The sequence below is a fragment of the Mizuhopecten yessoensis genome, unplaced genomic scaffold, assembly GCF_002113885.1.
Source record: "Mizuhopecten yessoensis strain PY_sf001 unplaced genomic scaffold, ASM211388v2 scaffold5989, whole genome shotgun sequence".
Taxonomy (NCBI): domain Eukaryota; kingdom Metazoa; phylum Mollusca; class Bivalvia; order Pectinida; family Pectinidae; genus Mizuhopecten; species Mizuhopecten yessoensis.
Window position 1 is genome coordinate 460122 of NW_018406324.1, and position 18404 is coordinate 478525.

An 18404-nucleotide genomic window follows, 5' to 3' on the forward strand; every position below is an offset into this window, starting at 1 on the left:
TCAGCATCAACTATACAGAGTAAGTGACTGATCATGAGGTGGCAAGATAAATTGACTGACCAGAGATAAGATTGAAATGGATTTTGGCAAAATGCTTATTTCATTTGAATATTTGATTAAGTACTATGCATTAACATATTTTTATGAAAATGAAAATAAATATTTTTTATACAAAAAAATGTTGTATTTTTTTTTTAAGATTAACAATAAATCATTAATATATGCCTGTCAACATTTCTATCTGTGTGACTGTGACATATACTATCTTTGAGTCACTAAGGAATTAGGTCTGTAAAGTATAGGGCCCTAACACAGCTGTATATGACATACCTGTATACTTTGTCGAGTGTGACTGGAAATGTGCAAGTCCAGGTGGGATGCTTGGAACTCCAGCAAGTTCACAGAGTTGATTATTCCATTCTACAGTGAATGCAGCATGTACACTAGAACAGACACACATAGCAGACTGCTTATATGAGGGTTACACCAACTAAACCTAAAAAATATCTCATCCCAAGGGTTGAGATATGTCTGTCTACATCACACAGGAGTGATTGATTATTTTTCTCCCAACATTTTCATACCGTAAAAAAGACCTTCACTGCGAAGTTGTTTCATCAATTAAATTCATCAACAATTCTTCCCTTTTCACCATTTTTTCCTACGGCAACATATTTGCCTATTTTGAACTGTCGGAATGCTGAGCTTGCCATGTTTTGTTTAAAAAGTGATGATGTTATCGGTTCTGCTAAAAGTGCACAGGGTCACAGGTCATGTTGAAAGAAGTATGTTGTCTGTGACGTAATATCGTGTGTCAGCTGTCTTGATCGGGGTAGATCAAGACAGGTTTATCTTTTCCCTTCCAAAAACGTGAATGTACCTGTGAAGTGTGGGAGAACAACTTATCTCTACCGGGCCTAGCTAGCTGATTAGGCTCCAGGACTAACAGTTTAACGTCATGGTCAGCCATCACAGAGTGGGATCCACAGAACAGATCAAGATTTCGCATCTTTTGTAAAGATTATGAGGAACCATTAGCTAACACAGTTAACCGTGACTTCTGTCGGAGGTTTGACCAGAAGTGTTGGAACACAGGGTTCTATAGCCATGGTACAAACAGTACTTACTCTGGTGCTGCTACTGTACATGTGACAGCATATATATGACCATTGTGACCTTGAAAATGTGTCGGTCATTCATTTGAACAAATTTAATAGTCCTTCATCAAAGCATACTACCCTAGTAATGGCCAAATATCATCACCTTAGGCCTCTCAATTATTCAGAAGAGGTAATTTATAGAAAAGGGTTGAGAAAAATATGACACACTGTCACATATGCTTAAGCTTTGACCTTTCGGCCAGGTGAGCTTATAACTCAAAGTTAAGAAAAGAAAACTTGATTTACAGTATGAGATAATATCATGAAGTATAATCACTTCTCTATTGGCATAAAGGAATGACTAGAAAATATATGTAAAATACCATATCAAACAGGAAATAACAACTTCGTAATCCAATAACCATTTTTTATTTTAGCAAGAACAATAATATATAAATGTATGTTGCACATTAACATTTAAAACTTTGGAAAAATACTTCAAACTTCAACAATACATCAACACATGTACAGCTGCTATTTATACGAGTTACAGTACTGGTATTAAACAACCTGTAAACAAAAACTGAAGACTTCCCATACAAAACATGCAGATACAGACTATATAATAATGTATGTAAATTATTTTCTTACCATTTTTTTTTAAAAAGATAGTAATATCATTCATTAGTGAATATTTTGACAGAAAGTATAATTTGAGCAAATCCAGATTTCTAAATTTAAGATTGTCATATGTTGAACTAGACTGGCCCCCATCTCCAGAATATTGAATTATTTAGAAAAAAAATAACTCTTATAATTTTGATCACTTGGATGTCCGATTATTAACTAGGGGGAGATAAGCTAGTAGTAAAATGCAGTTGAGAAATTCTTCATAAAAACTTAGGGGCTGGTAGATATAGCCAGTCTAAAATTGAACTTACATTATGATAATTAAGGAAGAAAATCTTACCACTAACAAAACTTTGTGCAATATAGTAACACAAATTCATGTGTTTGATTAAGATTTGTGTAAGACTATTATATATACCAAATAGAATCTATAAAAATAGAAAATTTTCATAAATGGGGATGATATCAAGGTTGAGGTAATTCCAAAAGAGAAGGACATTGAGGAACGCCAGGTTGAAGAAGTTTCTGGTATCAAGCCCCAGAAATCACATTTTTATAAATTTGTTAATGGTTTGTGTCTTAAATTAAGAAAGGAACATATATAATTAATGAAATAAAAATATCTCAACTATTAAGAAATAATAATAAATTTTAAAAAATCTCATCAGTCACAATGAGTATTTTCTCTCTTAAATTACCAGGTAATTTTACATGTATAAACTTATTTAAAAGGTAAAACAAAACATATGCACCTTGAACCAGCTAATAATTGATTCATTAGTTAGTTTCTAATAATGTCAAAAGGTCACTTAAAATTACTTGGAACGTAGCGATTTTTGTATATTTCTTTTTTAAGTAATTCTATGATTTTCTCAGTAATTTTATGAAAGTTTTGAATGCAAGAATATGCATGTTTGATTTGTGTAGTTTTAGATGTCTGATGATTAAATTTGAAATTATAACAGCATACATTCTAATTTTTCCCCACTTGTATTTTATCAAGGTTAATGGCCAAACAAAAAACTATAGTTGTGTTTCCAGCTTCTGCTTCAAAAAACAGTAGGTAGCTATATATAGGTTCCAATAGTGGATTGAACACACATGTACACTGTATCATGATAGCATTTATTCACAAGATTTATTCATCGATCCTTAGAACATAGATTATGCATTGCATTAAATGCATGTACTTTATTGGGAATAAGTTGAAAATATATATATTTTTTTTAAAAAGGTACCCATTGATGTCATATAAACTTCCAATGAATTAGTGAGCCGTCCTTGTATTATATATAAAACAGTTCTTATATTACCACATATACTCTTAATATTTCAGTTGATCACAGACTCAAATACAAATGTAAACCATTTTCCTTGAATATGTTTGTATTTAACTTTGTTAACACACATACACATACACAACCACATACAACGCTAGGAGACGTACAGTGCCACATGTAAGTATATGTTGTAATCCAGGCAAACTGCTGCCAGAACGTCTACACCATTTTCTCATGGTATCAATGTACACATTTGTATTAGGTAGATATGTTCAATACAGAGCTGTTACTCTTCACTTTTATCCACTTCATCATGTACTAAGCACCAAAATCGATTCCCGTGACAACCAGAGCTACATCATGATCAGGGTGTGTAGATTGTGGGATAGCAGTGTTGATCATGCTGTGCCAGGTCTGGAATTGATGAAGACATAGACGGAGATGATTGCTGCTAAAACAACCAAGGTTGGAATGACCACTGTTAACATTTTCTCTCTGTTTTGTACATTGTCTCCTCTTCTTTCTCTTCTCTCCTTCTTGCTTTCCTTTACTTTCCCTTTAAGCTGCCTCATCCTTGTCTGGCAAATCTGAGCAGTTCAGCATCAATGTTGATCTTCAATTGTTTTACGTCTTACTTTATACAGTAGGTCACTAATTACCTACAAAAAAAGAGAAAATCACAATTTATGTATATAATTCAGAAAAAACAACTTTCCCTATTCTGGAGCTCAACTCCTGATTCTGTATTTTCAACCAATGAATATGCTTATTAAACTGTTTCCATATTCTAAGCTCTATACAGTCACGATTTCACCTCAGATGTAAATATGCAATTTTAAAGTAGTTTTTTTCCTAGGGTGTCACAATTTTATAATATATTTTTTTAATTTTGAGCATGGATTTTCAAAGGGTTGGCAATTGCAAGTATAATATATATATATATATATGCCAGCAACATTTTGGCATTGCAAATGGGTTTTAGATACATTGTCAAGGGCTAGATAAAAGGAAACAGTGACACTGAAATATTATCGCGGCATATAAAGTCATGAATATGAATATTTCTTATTGAGTATTTGTATGCATCTATTTTGTAGAAAAGTATCAGCCCAAGTTTCCTCTGGCCCTGACACCAGACTTAGACGTCTATCTGTTTAAATGTCTAAGTCTAGATCTGGTGTCAGGGCCAGAGGAAACTCGGACTAGAAAAGTATGAGCCGTGTTTCTGTATAAGTAGTGTAGCTTGCTGGTCATCTAAGATTGTGTACATCATGTTTGTAAATTACTCTTATAACATTAGCTGCGATAACGTAGCTTTCTGATGATGATTTTTTTTTTATGTATTGGCAGAGGAGGCCGGGTATTATAATATTAGTACTACTATAACGTAATTATAAGAGACCACAGGTCGGCCTTTTTTCTATCGAATATGGTTTTGCGGACTGCAACACCTGTCAAAAGTATTTTGTTGTGTAAACCTGGAACCTCTCACACTAAGTCTGTAAATGAGCATGCATGCTATGCTATTTTATGTATTTGTGTGTGATGTACCGTGCTGCTCTTCTTCGTACTTTTTCTAACGGCCTAGTATAGCAAATATGCAATATCAACGTTGCACTTCACCCCATCGTGGCATATGATAACTACATTCAGGTTCAGTACACTCTGACGATTGAGATATATAGCTGTAAAGACCTATTAAAATAGCTCTATTGACCTATCTGAAATAGGTCTTTTTGAGCTATTTTCATGTGATTCTCTTTTTTAAAGAAAACAAAACAAAGTCGCTTTTTAAAGAAGATTTTATCATTAGGTTGATAACAAGACATTAAAATCGGAAATTGTACAATGAAAATAAACATTACCATATAAACCTTATTGTTTTATGAGACTTTGCTTTCATTTAATGAAAATTGAAATCTTAGAAAATATAGCTTAATACAGCTATAATGTATAGGTGAATATAGCTATATAGCTCATTATAGCTATATAGCTCAATCGTCAGAGTGTACTGGTCCCGACATTGTATCATATTTATCATCAGATTATATGACACGATGGGGTTTCTTGAAAGTTAACAGTATTACTTATGATGTTACGGGCGATAGAACATTCTGAAATATGTTATTATGTGAATAATTACCTCACTAAAACAGTCCGATTTCGCGGATCTTGATGTGCTGCTTACAATATTTAAATATTATGAAATTAGTAGACGTGTCACTAATTTAAATTCCGCTTGCACATATGTTTCAGTGTAAATTTGAAACTTGAATGTCTGCGGGGAAAAGACTCCTCGTCAAAACATTCTAAAGACTATGATCGCATTCGATTATATTGTATGTCTCTGATTTTACCTATATTGTTGAATGATTAAGCTAGAGTAATTCCGAAGGATTTTGCGCTTCGCAAACGGAAGTAGCAAGTTTAAACTTGTGTTTATGTCTGAACCTGCTCGATTGAAAGCGGCAGGTGCACTCATAGACAGGTTTAGATGACACTGAAGGTAAAATGCATATTCAACGGTACAACAGAAAGCTAAGATAAGGTAAATTTAATATTTGCAAAGCATCATGTGTGAGTTGTGTGAAATAAATTTGTAGTATCCGTCAAAACCCCACGTGTAACCACTGTAAACAATCATGTTGATAACTGATATACAGGTTGATATTCTACTGTATTCATTTGACAATGCTGCCGGTTCATTGATGAATATCTGATTACTTTATAAGCTATTGTACCGTGACACAATTCTTTTAAAAATCATAATGGTAAAGAAAATAATACGACACCCTAGTAAGCCCTGAGTATAGAATACATGGATACCACACATGCATTCATCTTAGCTATTGTATTGTTTCTTTTACGGCTTCAGTACATTCTGTAGTTTCTAACAATAATGTCCAATGAGACTGTCTGAACAACTTTGCACATGCCTGATATGAATAGACGTCTTTGAATGACAGAGCGGCACTACCATATCTGTTATCATAAACTATTTGGCCGGAGACCTTGTAGAGGGTTTGGTTTTGTGTGGACTGGCGACCTGTATAGTGTATGTAGCTGGCAGGTTAGTGTAGTAAAAATGCCTCTCATATAGCAACATTGTTAGCCTGGCAGATTTAATACTGTCGGTTGAGGTCACGCAGATCTGTGATAAACACCCAGGCTATTAAGAAGGCTATACAAATGTATACCTTGTCCTTGTGTGGCACTTGCCATACACTAACTGAACCTGAAGACAGACTCACAAACCATAAGGACCCCTTTTATATTGGACTTGCAACGACACACCTTCATCAAAGAGGTTTTTGTGAACTTAAATGCATCTTTTTGTGATGGATCCATACTATTAATTCGCTTGTTTGTGCTCAATTGAAAACACCATGTATTCACCATTCTGTAAAAAGTTTGAGCGGCATCATTTTGTAGCTGGATTTATAGATGGGGATTTATTTGGTGATAATAGATACATAGGAGAAAGTGAGTATTTGTAATTGTTAAGTTCATACACGTAGCTGTTGTATGTTTGCATGTATAGCTGCTATTATGTTCATAATTAAAAGTCAAATATTTAGAAACTAAGAGATGCATTCGACAAAGTTTAACAGGCAAAAAAAATATTGTTCGCTATATGTTATTTCCTAACCAAAACTGGCCTCATTGACTTTGTTAGAATTCCTTTCAAAGAAATTTTTAAAAAAAATGCATTTTATTTAAAAAAATTTTTTTTTTTACAATACTTACATGTATTGTATTGGATGAATTCAATGAACAAACTTGTTTCAAGTCAATTTCACTGGTAGTAAACATTTGTATTTTATTATTATAAAAGTGAAATTATTGTGGCTAAACCATTTTGTGAATAACCAACAGTCTGTGTTGTTAATCTGGTATAATTATGTATTAAGATCAATATGATTGTGCAGTGATCATGAGACAGTATAATTGTGTATTAAGACCAGTATAGTTGTGGAGTATGGCCAGTATAAATTGCATTTAGTAAGACCAATATGATTGTGTAGTAAGACCAGTAAAATAGTGTATTAAGACCTGTACAACTGTGGCATAAGACCAGAATAATTGTGCATTAAGCTAAGACCAGTATAATGATTGTAGAGTAAGACCATGAGTATAATTGTGCAGTAAGATCAGTATATTTATGCAGTAAGATCAGTATAATTGTGAAGTTAGACCAGTATAACTGTGCAGTAAGACCAGTATAATTGTGCAGTTATCAGACTAGTATAATTGTGCAGTTATCGGACTAGTATAATTGTGCAGTAACATAAGACCAGTATAATTGTGCAGTTATAGGACTAGTATAATTGTGCAGTAACATAAGACTAGTATAATTGTGCAGTAAGACCAGTATAATTATGCAGTAAAATCAGTATAATTGTGAAGTTAGACCAGTATAATTGTGCAGTAAGACCAGTATAATTATGCAGTAAAATCGGTATAATTGTGAAGTTAGACCAGTATAATTGTGCAGTAAGACCAATATAATTGTGGAGTAAGACCAGTATAATTGTATAGTAAGGCTAGAATAATAGTGCAGTAACATAAGGCCTGTATAATTGTGCAGTAAGACCAATATAATTGTGGAGTAAGACCAGTATAATTGTATAGTAAGGCCAGAATAATAGTGCAGTAACATAAGGCCTGTATAATTGTGCAGGAAGACCAGTATAAGTGTGCAGTAAGCTAAGACCAGTATAATGATTGTTGAGTAAGACCATGGGTATAATTGTGCAGTAAGACCAGTGTTATTATGCAGTAAGACCAGTATAATTGTGCAGTAAGACCAGTCTAATTGTGCAGTCATAGGACTAGTATAATTGTGCAGTAACCTAAGACTAGTATAATTGTGCAGTGAGACCAGTATAATTGTTTAGTAATACCAGTGTTATTTTTAGTAAGTCCAGTACGGTTTTGTGAAGTAGATTTGTAGTATACCTGTGTTTGTACAGGATCATTAAATATTGTATGACCTGATAATTCCAAAACACAAAAGTACTTAAGTAATTGGACACACTCCAAATTCCTCTGAAGAAGAATTGTTTATGTTGTATTATTGAATATAAACACGAAAGTCTATTAGGTACAATGTATTGATACATAATTATCTCTTACATAAAAATAAATACCAGCTATATTATCGAAAATATCTCTTTAAGTCAGTCACCCGAGTTTCAAGTCGATACATGTGTAGAAGTCACTGTTGAACTTAATACTGAGACACATGTAAAACGGGTCACTTAGTATCTGATTGGGCCTGACCTGGTGGGCAGTAGTCAAAGCAGGGATCTGATTGAGCTATTTAACGTGCGTATATATAGGTAATACACTATATGCAGTTTTCAGTGCACAGGTTGTTGATTGTAACATGATCCTCATTAGGATTGCTGTTAGGTAGTCCCCTGGGCCCGTATTCATGAAACCGTTCTCATGCTCAAGCATGGATTCTGTGCTCAAGCCAGCTTTCTTGTTACCCGCCTAAATCTTGCCAACAAACAAAAAGTCAAATGTAAATATTGAAAACAGTATTCGGCTTCAAGTTTGGTTTGGTTTAGTATTGTTTAACGTCCTATCAACAGCTATGTTTGTCGTTAATTGATGGTAGAAAAGTAAAACATTCTGTGAAATATTGTTCAAAAATATCATGAATATATTTGTAGCTGTTCATTTACAAATCCCTCCTCCTTTTTATTCTATATATGTGGTACTGCATTATAGAGTAATTAAAATAATTTAGTCTTCCTAGATGTACAGTTGCATTGGGTACCTTGATATATTTGAAACAGGGCTGTTAAATAAATGAATAGATTGATCAGTTCTTTTTACATGTGTCTCACAATTTTTTTTATGAAATGCATACCTAGAAAATATTTGTACTATAAGCCGGCCACACTTTAAAAAAAAATACAGCAATAATTAATGCCAAAGTTTTTTCATCCAAGTGCTCTACTCCGATATTGCATATTTTTTTCTGCACCGTGTGTCATTCTAATGACAAAATGAAACGCTCAGACCTCAGGTTAGATATTTGATACGCTCCATACACCAAAACTGACCTACTGCAAGACTGGGGTACATTTACTTCTGAATTTTATCAAAGAGATACCAGGTAACTAACTTAGACATTTAAAAAAGAGGCCTGTCAATTTTACTGTTATATTGCTAATGCCTATATGTGATTGACTTTTAATGATCTTTAATCAAAGGATTACTCTGAGATCACATGTATGTATGCTGGATTTTGTAACAGTTTCTAAACTAGTCATACCCGTATCATCGGCAAGGTGAGAATACCTGTGCATACATGTTGATTCTGCCATCAAGAATCCAAAAGTGCAGAGAAGAGTGTAGCTTAACAATCTAGAGCATAAATCTTTGATTTTGAAGATGAAGTTTTTGAATTAGATTATTAATTATAAGTTTAAAAATGTGCCTGTTGTAAACATTATCTTATCAGCTACATGTATATATATATATATAGTTACTTATGTGTGCTATTCCAGTACATGTATTGTATTATACAGATTTGTATCATATCTTTAGGTCTGATATATGTTATCCATTATATGGCGGAGGGGGAATCGACCAGGGATCGGGGGAATGTAGAATAAACATGTACAATCATCAAAGCTTGGTCTTGTAGAAAATAGTTCTATGTGTGTACTGTTGGCGACCAGAGATATCATTCCACTATGGTGCCTAAATTCTCGGGACCTTACATTGATTTTGATAAAGTCGGAGCGTGGCCTGGATTCAAACTGTCACTGGGGTTTATTCAATATAAAGTTAAGGGTTGGACTGAAATAAAACAGGATATAGCGTGTGGCTCTATTGCTGAATTGGAAACAATATAAATTAAAAAACAGCCACTATATTGTCTAGTGTTAGTCTAACAAAAATTATATAGAGTCCACCTGTCGACTGAAGCAGAAATATTTTAAATGTACAAATAATAAATGCATGATGTAAATATAATCATACATGTCAAATCTTATATTGTCAAGAACCAACCAGACATAGTCACAGGCTGCATGTTATTTAGATTCAATGCAATGACTTTAAAATTTGATTCGAGTTGTTCAGATAGTAGGGCCGCGCGCGCGGTGGCCAAGTGGTTAAGGGGTCTGACATCCTGCTACCACTAGTCCTCCACCAATGGGTCACGGGTTCGAGACCTACGTGGGGCAGTCGCCAGGTACTGGCCGTAGGTCGGAGGTTTTTCTCCAGGAACTCAAGCTTTCACTCACCACCAAAACCTGGCATGTCCTTAAATGACCATAATAAGCTGTTAATAATACGTAAAACACAAACAAACAAAATGTAAATGTAACTTTATGATGTCAAATTATTAAACCAATGAGACATTGTCACGGGTTGCATGTTATTTAGATTCAATATCAAAACACATTGCAATGACTTAAACATTTGATTCAAGTTGTTTAGATAACTTTTGTGTGATGAGTTTTCTCTCCATACCTAGACTTTTTTTTCTCATCAGTGTATCACTATACCCCTAGCTTTGGTTAGGCTGAGCTGTTGTCAGAATAGCGTGGCTGGGTATCATTGAAGCGAAGTGGTATTTTACAGTGGTCACATCGACAGGGACCTCAGAATTTGTTACAGCTATATTTGGACCTAAACGAAGGTGTTCAGAGTAGTTTTACATGTTTAAGAGGCTTAGATCGACTTTTGGTGAAAATGACACCCCCACTTATGATATATACAAGAGTCAATATAAACCCCTAAAAGTCACCTCTGTAGAGATGGAATAGGATAAGACTGCTACAGAAAGTTTAATTACGTCAGGGTGACTTACTTAACAGATCAAGCAAGCAGTGCATTAGCTTATCATATACCACTTATACTAAACGAAGAATACCAAAGCTTTTCATTAGAAAATGTGCTTATTAAAAGATTTTTATATATTAATCAAATGAACTTAACCTAACAATACAGAAAGGAACTGGTAAATAATGTTAAAATAATTTAGCAACACAAGGTGACCCTAGTAGGCAGAACATTTGATGACATGCATTAACTTATCACGATTGTTTCCAATGCTTTTCTGCACAGTACTTGTTTATGTAAGAGGATGGTGTACTGATAGACCCCCAAGTTGACAGTAATTATCATACCCTTGAAGACAGACTTCTCTTGTACCCTAACAAAGGGGGTTATTGTCATTGAATAGCATTAACTTTCCAGACAGCTGATTTAAAAAAAATACACTTTGACTTTAAAGTTTGAAGACACCTTTTTGATTTGAGTAATAAGTGTTATTTGACTCTGTGTGTATGTGATAATACTTGAACAGGAATAATGGCATTCTTTTGTTCTCATTTTAGTCGGAAAGTGGGTTTTCAGTCTCCTAACTTGTTCTTTGTCAAATTCTTCATTGTTGTTTTAACCGAACTTGAATACATGGCAGCCATTTTTGTTGTTTTAAGGAGCTCCTTAGCACTTTAAGTCTGGGTTGATGTGGACTTAGATTTAAGTTAGGAAGCTTCATGAGACGTGTTTTCATCTAAGTTAAGAAACTCATTAAATTTAAAGAAAACCTGGTTTAAGGAACTCATAAAAGTTAAGGAACCTTCATGAAATCTAAGTGACCTTTAATCCATTTGTTGACCATTAAAATTTGACATTTTCAAAGAACCTTGATATGTTAAGTCAGTTAAGCATTGAACTGCTCAAATAAATAACTCAATGAAGTGCTTGCAATGAAGCGCCCAAGCGCTTCATGTTGATTTTGCCTTCGTCCAGTTGGAATTCATTCAATCCGTCCATGGCATGCATAGCCTATATGAATGCCAACTTAAATTGGTAAGGTTATATAGTGGCTATGCCATATGATGGTTAATATTTGGTAGTGGGATTAAAGGCGGTCTACTGTCTAGTCTGTTTAAATAAATGATTGAGGTAACATGAGACAACTAAATTAAAAATCTTCAAAAATCATCTTCTAAAAAACCGTGCAGTCTAGGGTTATGATATTTTACCAGCAGGTAGCTTTGATAAAGGGCTATTGAATTCAAGGTCACTGAGGCATCAAATGGGTTGGATAGACCTAAAAACCTCTTTTCTTTTGTGAATAATGTATATAAAGTAAGGATATTTCGCTTGTTGCTTGCGATAATGAAAAATCATGAACTTTGAATCATTTTCAAGATTTCAAGGGTCAAACATATTCAAATCTTCCCTTAAAGATGTATAAGGTCTAGTTTTGTTGTCCATGGTAGTAGCCGTCTGCTTCTAGACATCATTAAAACCAGGATTCTGGTTGGTCAGAACCTAGCTGGGATATTGAGGGCTGTCAAAGTTGTCCAGATAAATTACTTCAACATTTAGTAAAGGGCACAAGGGTAAAGCCACAAATTTAGCCAGTGGCTACCTGGGAAGGAGTATTACCATAACTACTGTTCATTGTAAAGGTTAAAGAGATCAAACAAATTTACCAGGAAACAACTTCTCAAGAATCATAAAGCTAAGGGGTCATGTTGCAATTCATATATTCCATAATTATATAATTATCGATCAGCATTTGATATCAATATGTACACTGGAGAAGACGCATCGTCGGATACCCACAGTTGATTTTGCTTCGGTACCCACTCAAACCGGAGAAGACGCATCGTCGGATACCCACAGTTGATTTTGCTTCGGTACTCGTGGGTATCTGACGATTGAGAAGACGTTTATACGCTGGTTTCTGACAGATATACTTAATCTAAACATATTGTATATATTGGCCACGCCTCTACATCATTTTGTCGACAATTTCACAGTGCTATTTTTGCTTTGTATGTACTACATGTTAGTCTTTATCATGAGTGATTATATCCACTTCATGTCTCAACAACTATATTACAACTCAGGTGACTGTTGAGACCCACGGGCCTGAAATGTTATCTTAAGTGTTACATTGACATTAAGATTGAAATGTGGAACATTCCTTCCTTAAACCATTAACCCTTTCACCACTGTAGACCACAATGGACTCATCCAGATCAATGTATGGTAGAGTCTACTAAAGTAACCTAGGGATGAAAGGGTTAAAAAAGCAGAAGTGATCGTGGCAATTTGTTTAATTTGAGGCAAGTGTGTCGCCCACAGAATGTTTGTTTGATTTGAACAATAACAATAGTTTTTCCTGATTCTTAGGCAGCAATTAAACAAGAATTATAAGATTAAAATGAATTGTAGTTTATTGCTTAAAGAAGGCATTCTGATCAGTTATACTATAAATGGGTCCATACAGGTTTACACTTGTAATTATATTCATATATGCTAACCAGGTAGTTCAATTTCAAATATGAACATTTAAAAAAAAAATATCAAAAGGTATCTTCAGAAGACTGCAGGAGGCAAATTTACCATAAATACATTTATCTTTATTTAAAAGCAAACAAAAGAAGGGTGTTTATGTCTATCCGGATAAGGATAATACAGTATATATCTACCGGCCAGTAATACTATCATTTATTGTGTGTATGTCAGTACAGGAATAGCTAGGTCTATGTATACAGATATGGTATTATACACATGTAATTCATGAATGTGGGCGCTTTGTTCCGAGTCACTATATAATCTGGTCCCAGAGACAATTACCGACCCAGGTAGTCGTGCGACTGACAGCACCAAGATAGGACAAAGATTACATTTTATACCTCGTCCAATCAAAACCCTTCATGCCCTAATTGCTGAGGAAGTCAGGGATGAGGGTGTCTTGTGCTAAATATAATTTGTTTTACTGGTCAGATATATAAAGAATTAGAAATGTTCCCATGTCTTTGATGCATGATGGTACAAATGAATATAATAACATAATTTGGTAGAAGTGAACTCTAGATCGATAGTAAATTTTTGTATGGTTATGTTAATAATAATAATAATAATATACAACATTTGATATAGCGCCCTATCTAGCTAACATAAGCCACTCTAAAGCGCTTTACAGTACATATATATACAATTAATACAATTAGCATATACATTAATCAATACAATTTTGTGGAATTCGCAGGAGCGGTCTTATCAGGAGCTCACTACCAGTCCTATGCCACCTGGCTAATATCTCCCTATGTGTATATGCATGCGTGAGTGCTGGAGATGTTATGTTTAATGTTCAAAGATTACAGATATAAACCAAACATATTTTCAGTATATGTATGCTCAGATATCTCCTCCTGCATGACTAAATGTGGAATTGTATACCGACCAGTTTTGATAAAATAGTGACATGCAACATTGTAAATAATGAATTATCAGCGGTAAACATTTTCACAGATATTAAGAAATTATATCGTGCAGCACCATAAATGATAAAATTATCAGCAGTAAGCTTTGTACATTTATACCAACTACATATATGAAAACAGTGACATGCATATAGCTCTATAAATAATGAATAATCTAAATCTTTACAAAGGTAAACCATAAACATCACCGTCGACCAGATACGATAAAAACAGTACGTAACATCAGTTAAGTTTGTACCAAATGTTGTACCAGTGAAATGTTTTCGAAATGCCTTATGTTCTAAAAGTACATATAACCACGTACATTTACTATCCAAATATTTACTTGCTGACATGTATACTTTTATTCCATACTTCAATATAAAGTGTACTAGAAATATTTAACATAACTCTATTATACCTTAAATATTTGTATACTGTGTGCACTTGTAGGCGTTCCTTTTCTTTATGTTAACAATGACAGATCATATTGCAACCATAAACATGTAGATAAAATACATAAAGACATCTTTATAGACAGGTAGTTTATGGACATACATTTTATCTTGCTGTTGTATAAAAAAACGGTGTTAGAAATTCTGAAACAGGCATACATGTATATACGAGTTCCCACAATGGATTAAAAAGTGCATTTAAAGTAAATAGGTAGTCAACAATTTTATTTTCATTTTAGGTTATTTTTTTCCATAAATGTTGTATATTATGACTTGTTTGTATATATGGGGTTTAACGTCCTAACAACAGCTAAGATCGTATGAAGACAGGTATACTGTATTATGATTACAATTATTTAATGATGTATATTACATGGAGTTTATTATACAGTATACAAAATAACTACTTAAAATTGGAATGAATCATTCATTTACCGTGATCGGAGTACATATGGATGAACAATATCAACGTACATATATATAAATGCACAGGGAGTGACAACTTGGTATGCAGATCAAAATTTCTTGTCTGAAATTTGGCCCTGTTTAATAGAAATTTATGCGAAGGGATCAATACATTAAGTGGTGTTGTCTGTGGGCACCAAGAGATCAGACAATCTCCTCAGCCATGTTGGTTTATTGCTGTCGGAGGTTGAATGGTATCCCAGCTACACCACAAAGTTCCTCAAGTTTTAGTATAAAATCTGAATGAAAGAATGTCTTTCAGTTAATGAAACATTAAACTAATATTATAAAAAGAAAATATGATTCATACAACACTTTCAGTTTATATGTGTATATATATATATAATATAACATTTTACAAATCCAATTTGCAGCTACTAGGCCAGTGTTTCAGTTTTTGTTTGTTGTGGTAATTCTATGTATATATATATAAAAGTTTTTATAGATGTTGGCACTTAGCTTGGAAAGTACAACTGGCACGTACCGACACAGGTATTGGTACATAAAACTAACAGACTGTGTTTGTACACCTACCTTTTGCCAGGCAATAAATAAACCATAAAAGTTCAAGTGTTATTGAACGAATGCCATTTAAATGTTGATGTATATATCAGACTTCTGTTCCCCCTGATATGTATGACATTGTCACGATGATATATAACATATCAATCTACCAGGTACTTTGAAAAATCTCCATTAATTAAAATTTCATCTAATTGTGCTGATGAAGCTAGTTATCTAAACAGGCAATGACAAATTAAATTAATCTGAAGTCCTTTGTTAGAATTATTAAATGTTTCAACACCGTAATTCTGTACTTAACCCTTTCACCACTGTAGACCATAATGGACTCATCCATATCAATGCATGGTAGAGTCTACTAAAGATACATAGGGGTGAAAGGGTTAACCTAGTGCAGCATGACCTCTATGATCTGTAGCAGATTTTAATTGTACAAAGGATTACGGTCACCTCCTAGCTTTGCACAATTTCCCCCTAGTTCAGTGGTAAAGCGTCCGGCTAGGAAGTCTGGGATCGTGGGTTCGATTCCCAGTGAAGCAAACTATTCCCTTAATTCCTGTAGCACTTTTATACCTTCTATGTTTATCAATTCAGAAAACTCATTTGCAGTTGTTATTCCATTTTTTTAATCTAAATGTTCTATAATAGCTGTATATACTTGTGTTCATAACTGAAATGAATGTAGTGAAATCTTAATTCTGATGCTCTTATTTATCCAGGAAAACTCGACCTGCGATCTCTTGATAATATGTATCCGAGAACAGTGATATCATAAATGATAATTGCTGCCTTTTAGAATTTTAGGGCATGTTTTTTGTGCTGTCTGAAAAGGTTAATCCACATCATACATTACATTACAATATGGCAAGTTATAACTAGATCTTGCAATGACTATTTGGAAACTATTATAAACTAGACTTATAGCCTTAGGTCCCAATAGATACCGTTTTAAGTGAAATAAACCAAAAAAGGTGTATTCTGATGACCAAAACATTTTGTTCCTATGACTTTATTTTCATTTAGACAGGTTTCATTGTATTAAAATATTTCTTTCTACGGTGTTGAATTCAAACAGTTATAATTCAATTATGAGATCATGTATGCAATATATACAGGGATAATCGTGGAGGGGACCAAGGGGCCATTGACGCCTCAAAATTAAAATTGACCCCTCCATGTTCCAATTTTATTTTATTTTTACATAGAATGGCCCCTTTGATAATGACTAAAAATTGCTGAAAATGGCCCACTGCTCTCAAATTTCAGGATTTTCCCTGATATATGTTATTGCTAATGTTTTAATTTGTAAACAATTCCTGGCCACAACTTAATGTGTATGTATTTGTTGTTTCCTGTACACAGGTAGGAAGATGAAGACCAAGAAGCTAGGACAGTACCGACTCAGTCCTAATGAGGAGGCTCAGCTCATCAAGGACGAGACGGAGAGACGTCGTAAACTACGGCTCGTGCAAGTGAGTTAACTCAAAGCCCTGGTAGCTTATATTTAATCAATTATTTGTGGTCTCATGTTTTGGCAACTAGTTATGGGCTGATGATTGTTTAGAATCAAAAATCGTTTCGTTTGCCATTTCCGATTTCGATTATCAATTACAAATTCCATAAACAATGTTATCGGTACATAATTGAAATCAAATGTAAACAATGTAAAGTATGCATTAAAATCATTATTCCTATAATTTATACTTTTGATTGACAAAACTGCATAAAAGTTGCTTAAAATCCATTCATTAAAGATAACTAAACCTTATGTATCCTACACAACTGCAACCAATGACTTTAACTTTGACGGACCTAAATTTTCTAAGTCCAAACTTTAAGGAAATGCTTCAAAACAAATTTTTCAAATTCAGTATTGTGAAATATGTTTTGTCTTTGTTTCTTGGCACATATTCGTACTGTCTCTGCAGGTCCGAGAACAAGCGAAACAAAATGCTGCTAAAATCCGCCAGGCCGTCAAACAGGAGAAGGACCGACAGATTCACAAGCTCGCAGCTGAGCTTCAGGTATGTATGATCCCAGGAAGGGTCCATACTTCAGTTGCCATTATATCTGTTTTGTGTCTTACAAAATTGTTGCATTTGACTTGACAATACATCTAGTTAATTAGGAACAGCAAGACCTACTCACAATCTGTCCTGAATAGATAAAATGAACATGTGCAAAGTTGTTTCCATTTCTTAATTGTCCCTTTGACGATAGGATATTCAAACCACTGCAAAAATAATTCTGAAAATTCTAAAGTGATTTCATATTAAAAATGAAAATCTGCTCTATTTCTAAAATCATAAAGAAATGTTTGGAGAATTTTGTTGTCTAATAAATCTAATATTGTACGTTTGACCCTTTCACCCCTAAGTAACTTTAGTAGACTATCCGATGTATTGATATGGATGAGTCTAGTATATATGGTCTACAGTGGTGAAAGGGTAAATCCTTTCACCCCTATGTAACTTGAGTAGACTCTACCATACATTTATCTGGATGAGTCCATTATGGTTTACAGAGGTAAAAGGGTTAAGTGAAACTGTTTTTTACTTACAGAACCAGCTGGAGAAGGAGAAAGAAGAGAAAGTGCGCCATCTAGAGGCCCAGTATGAAAACTGTCTTCATACCATAGGTCAAGGTCAACTGGAAGCTGGTGAACAGGTATGTGTCTGGGGTTCAGGAACCTGA

General features: G+C 34.0%; 1 protein-coding gene and 1 long non-coding RNA gene across 6 annotated transcripts in view; one reads left to right on the top strand and one right to left on the bottom strand.

The window, feature by feature from the left end:
• Positions 1 to 1777: 1777 nt before the first annotated feature.
• On the bottom strand, positions 1778 to 5310 carry LOC110451412. The gene is made up of 2 exons (XR_002463072.1): positions 5154 to 5310; positions 1778 to 3669 (listed from the first exon to the last, which is right to left on the bottom strand). It is a non-coding gene; the product is annotated as an uncharacterized LOC110451412 (long non-coding RNA).
• A 114-nt stretch (positions 5311 to 5424) lies between these two features.
• Positions 5425 to 18404, top strand: part of LOC110451403 (centrosomal protein of 295 kDa-like) — a 50434-nt gene continuing 37454 nt past the window's right edge. For 3 of the 5 annotated variants that reach the window (XM_021499392.1, XM_021499395.1, XM_021499396.1), the window contains exons 1-4: positions 5425 to 5558; positions 17073 to 17182; positions 17639 to 17734; positions 18273 to 18377. In XM_021499392.1, coding sequence (XP_021355067.1) covers positions 17081 to 17182; positions 17639 to 17734; positions 18273 to 18377 — 303 coding nt within the window. In that variant the 5' untranslated portion in view covers positions 5425 to 5558; positions 17073 to 17080. Of the gene's footprint in view, positions 5559 to 6429; positions 6494 to 17072; positions 17183 to 17638; positions 17735 to 18272; positions 18378 to 18404 lie in introns of those variants that run through there. The other 2 variants (XM_021499393.1, XM_021499394.1) reach the window with 2 other exon arrangements.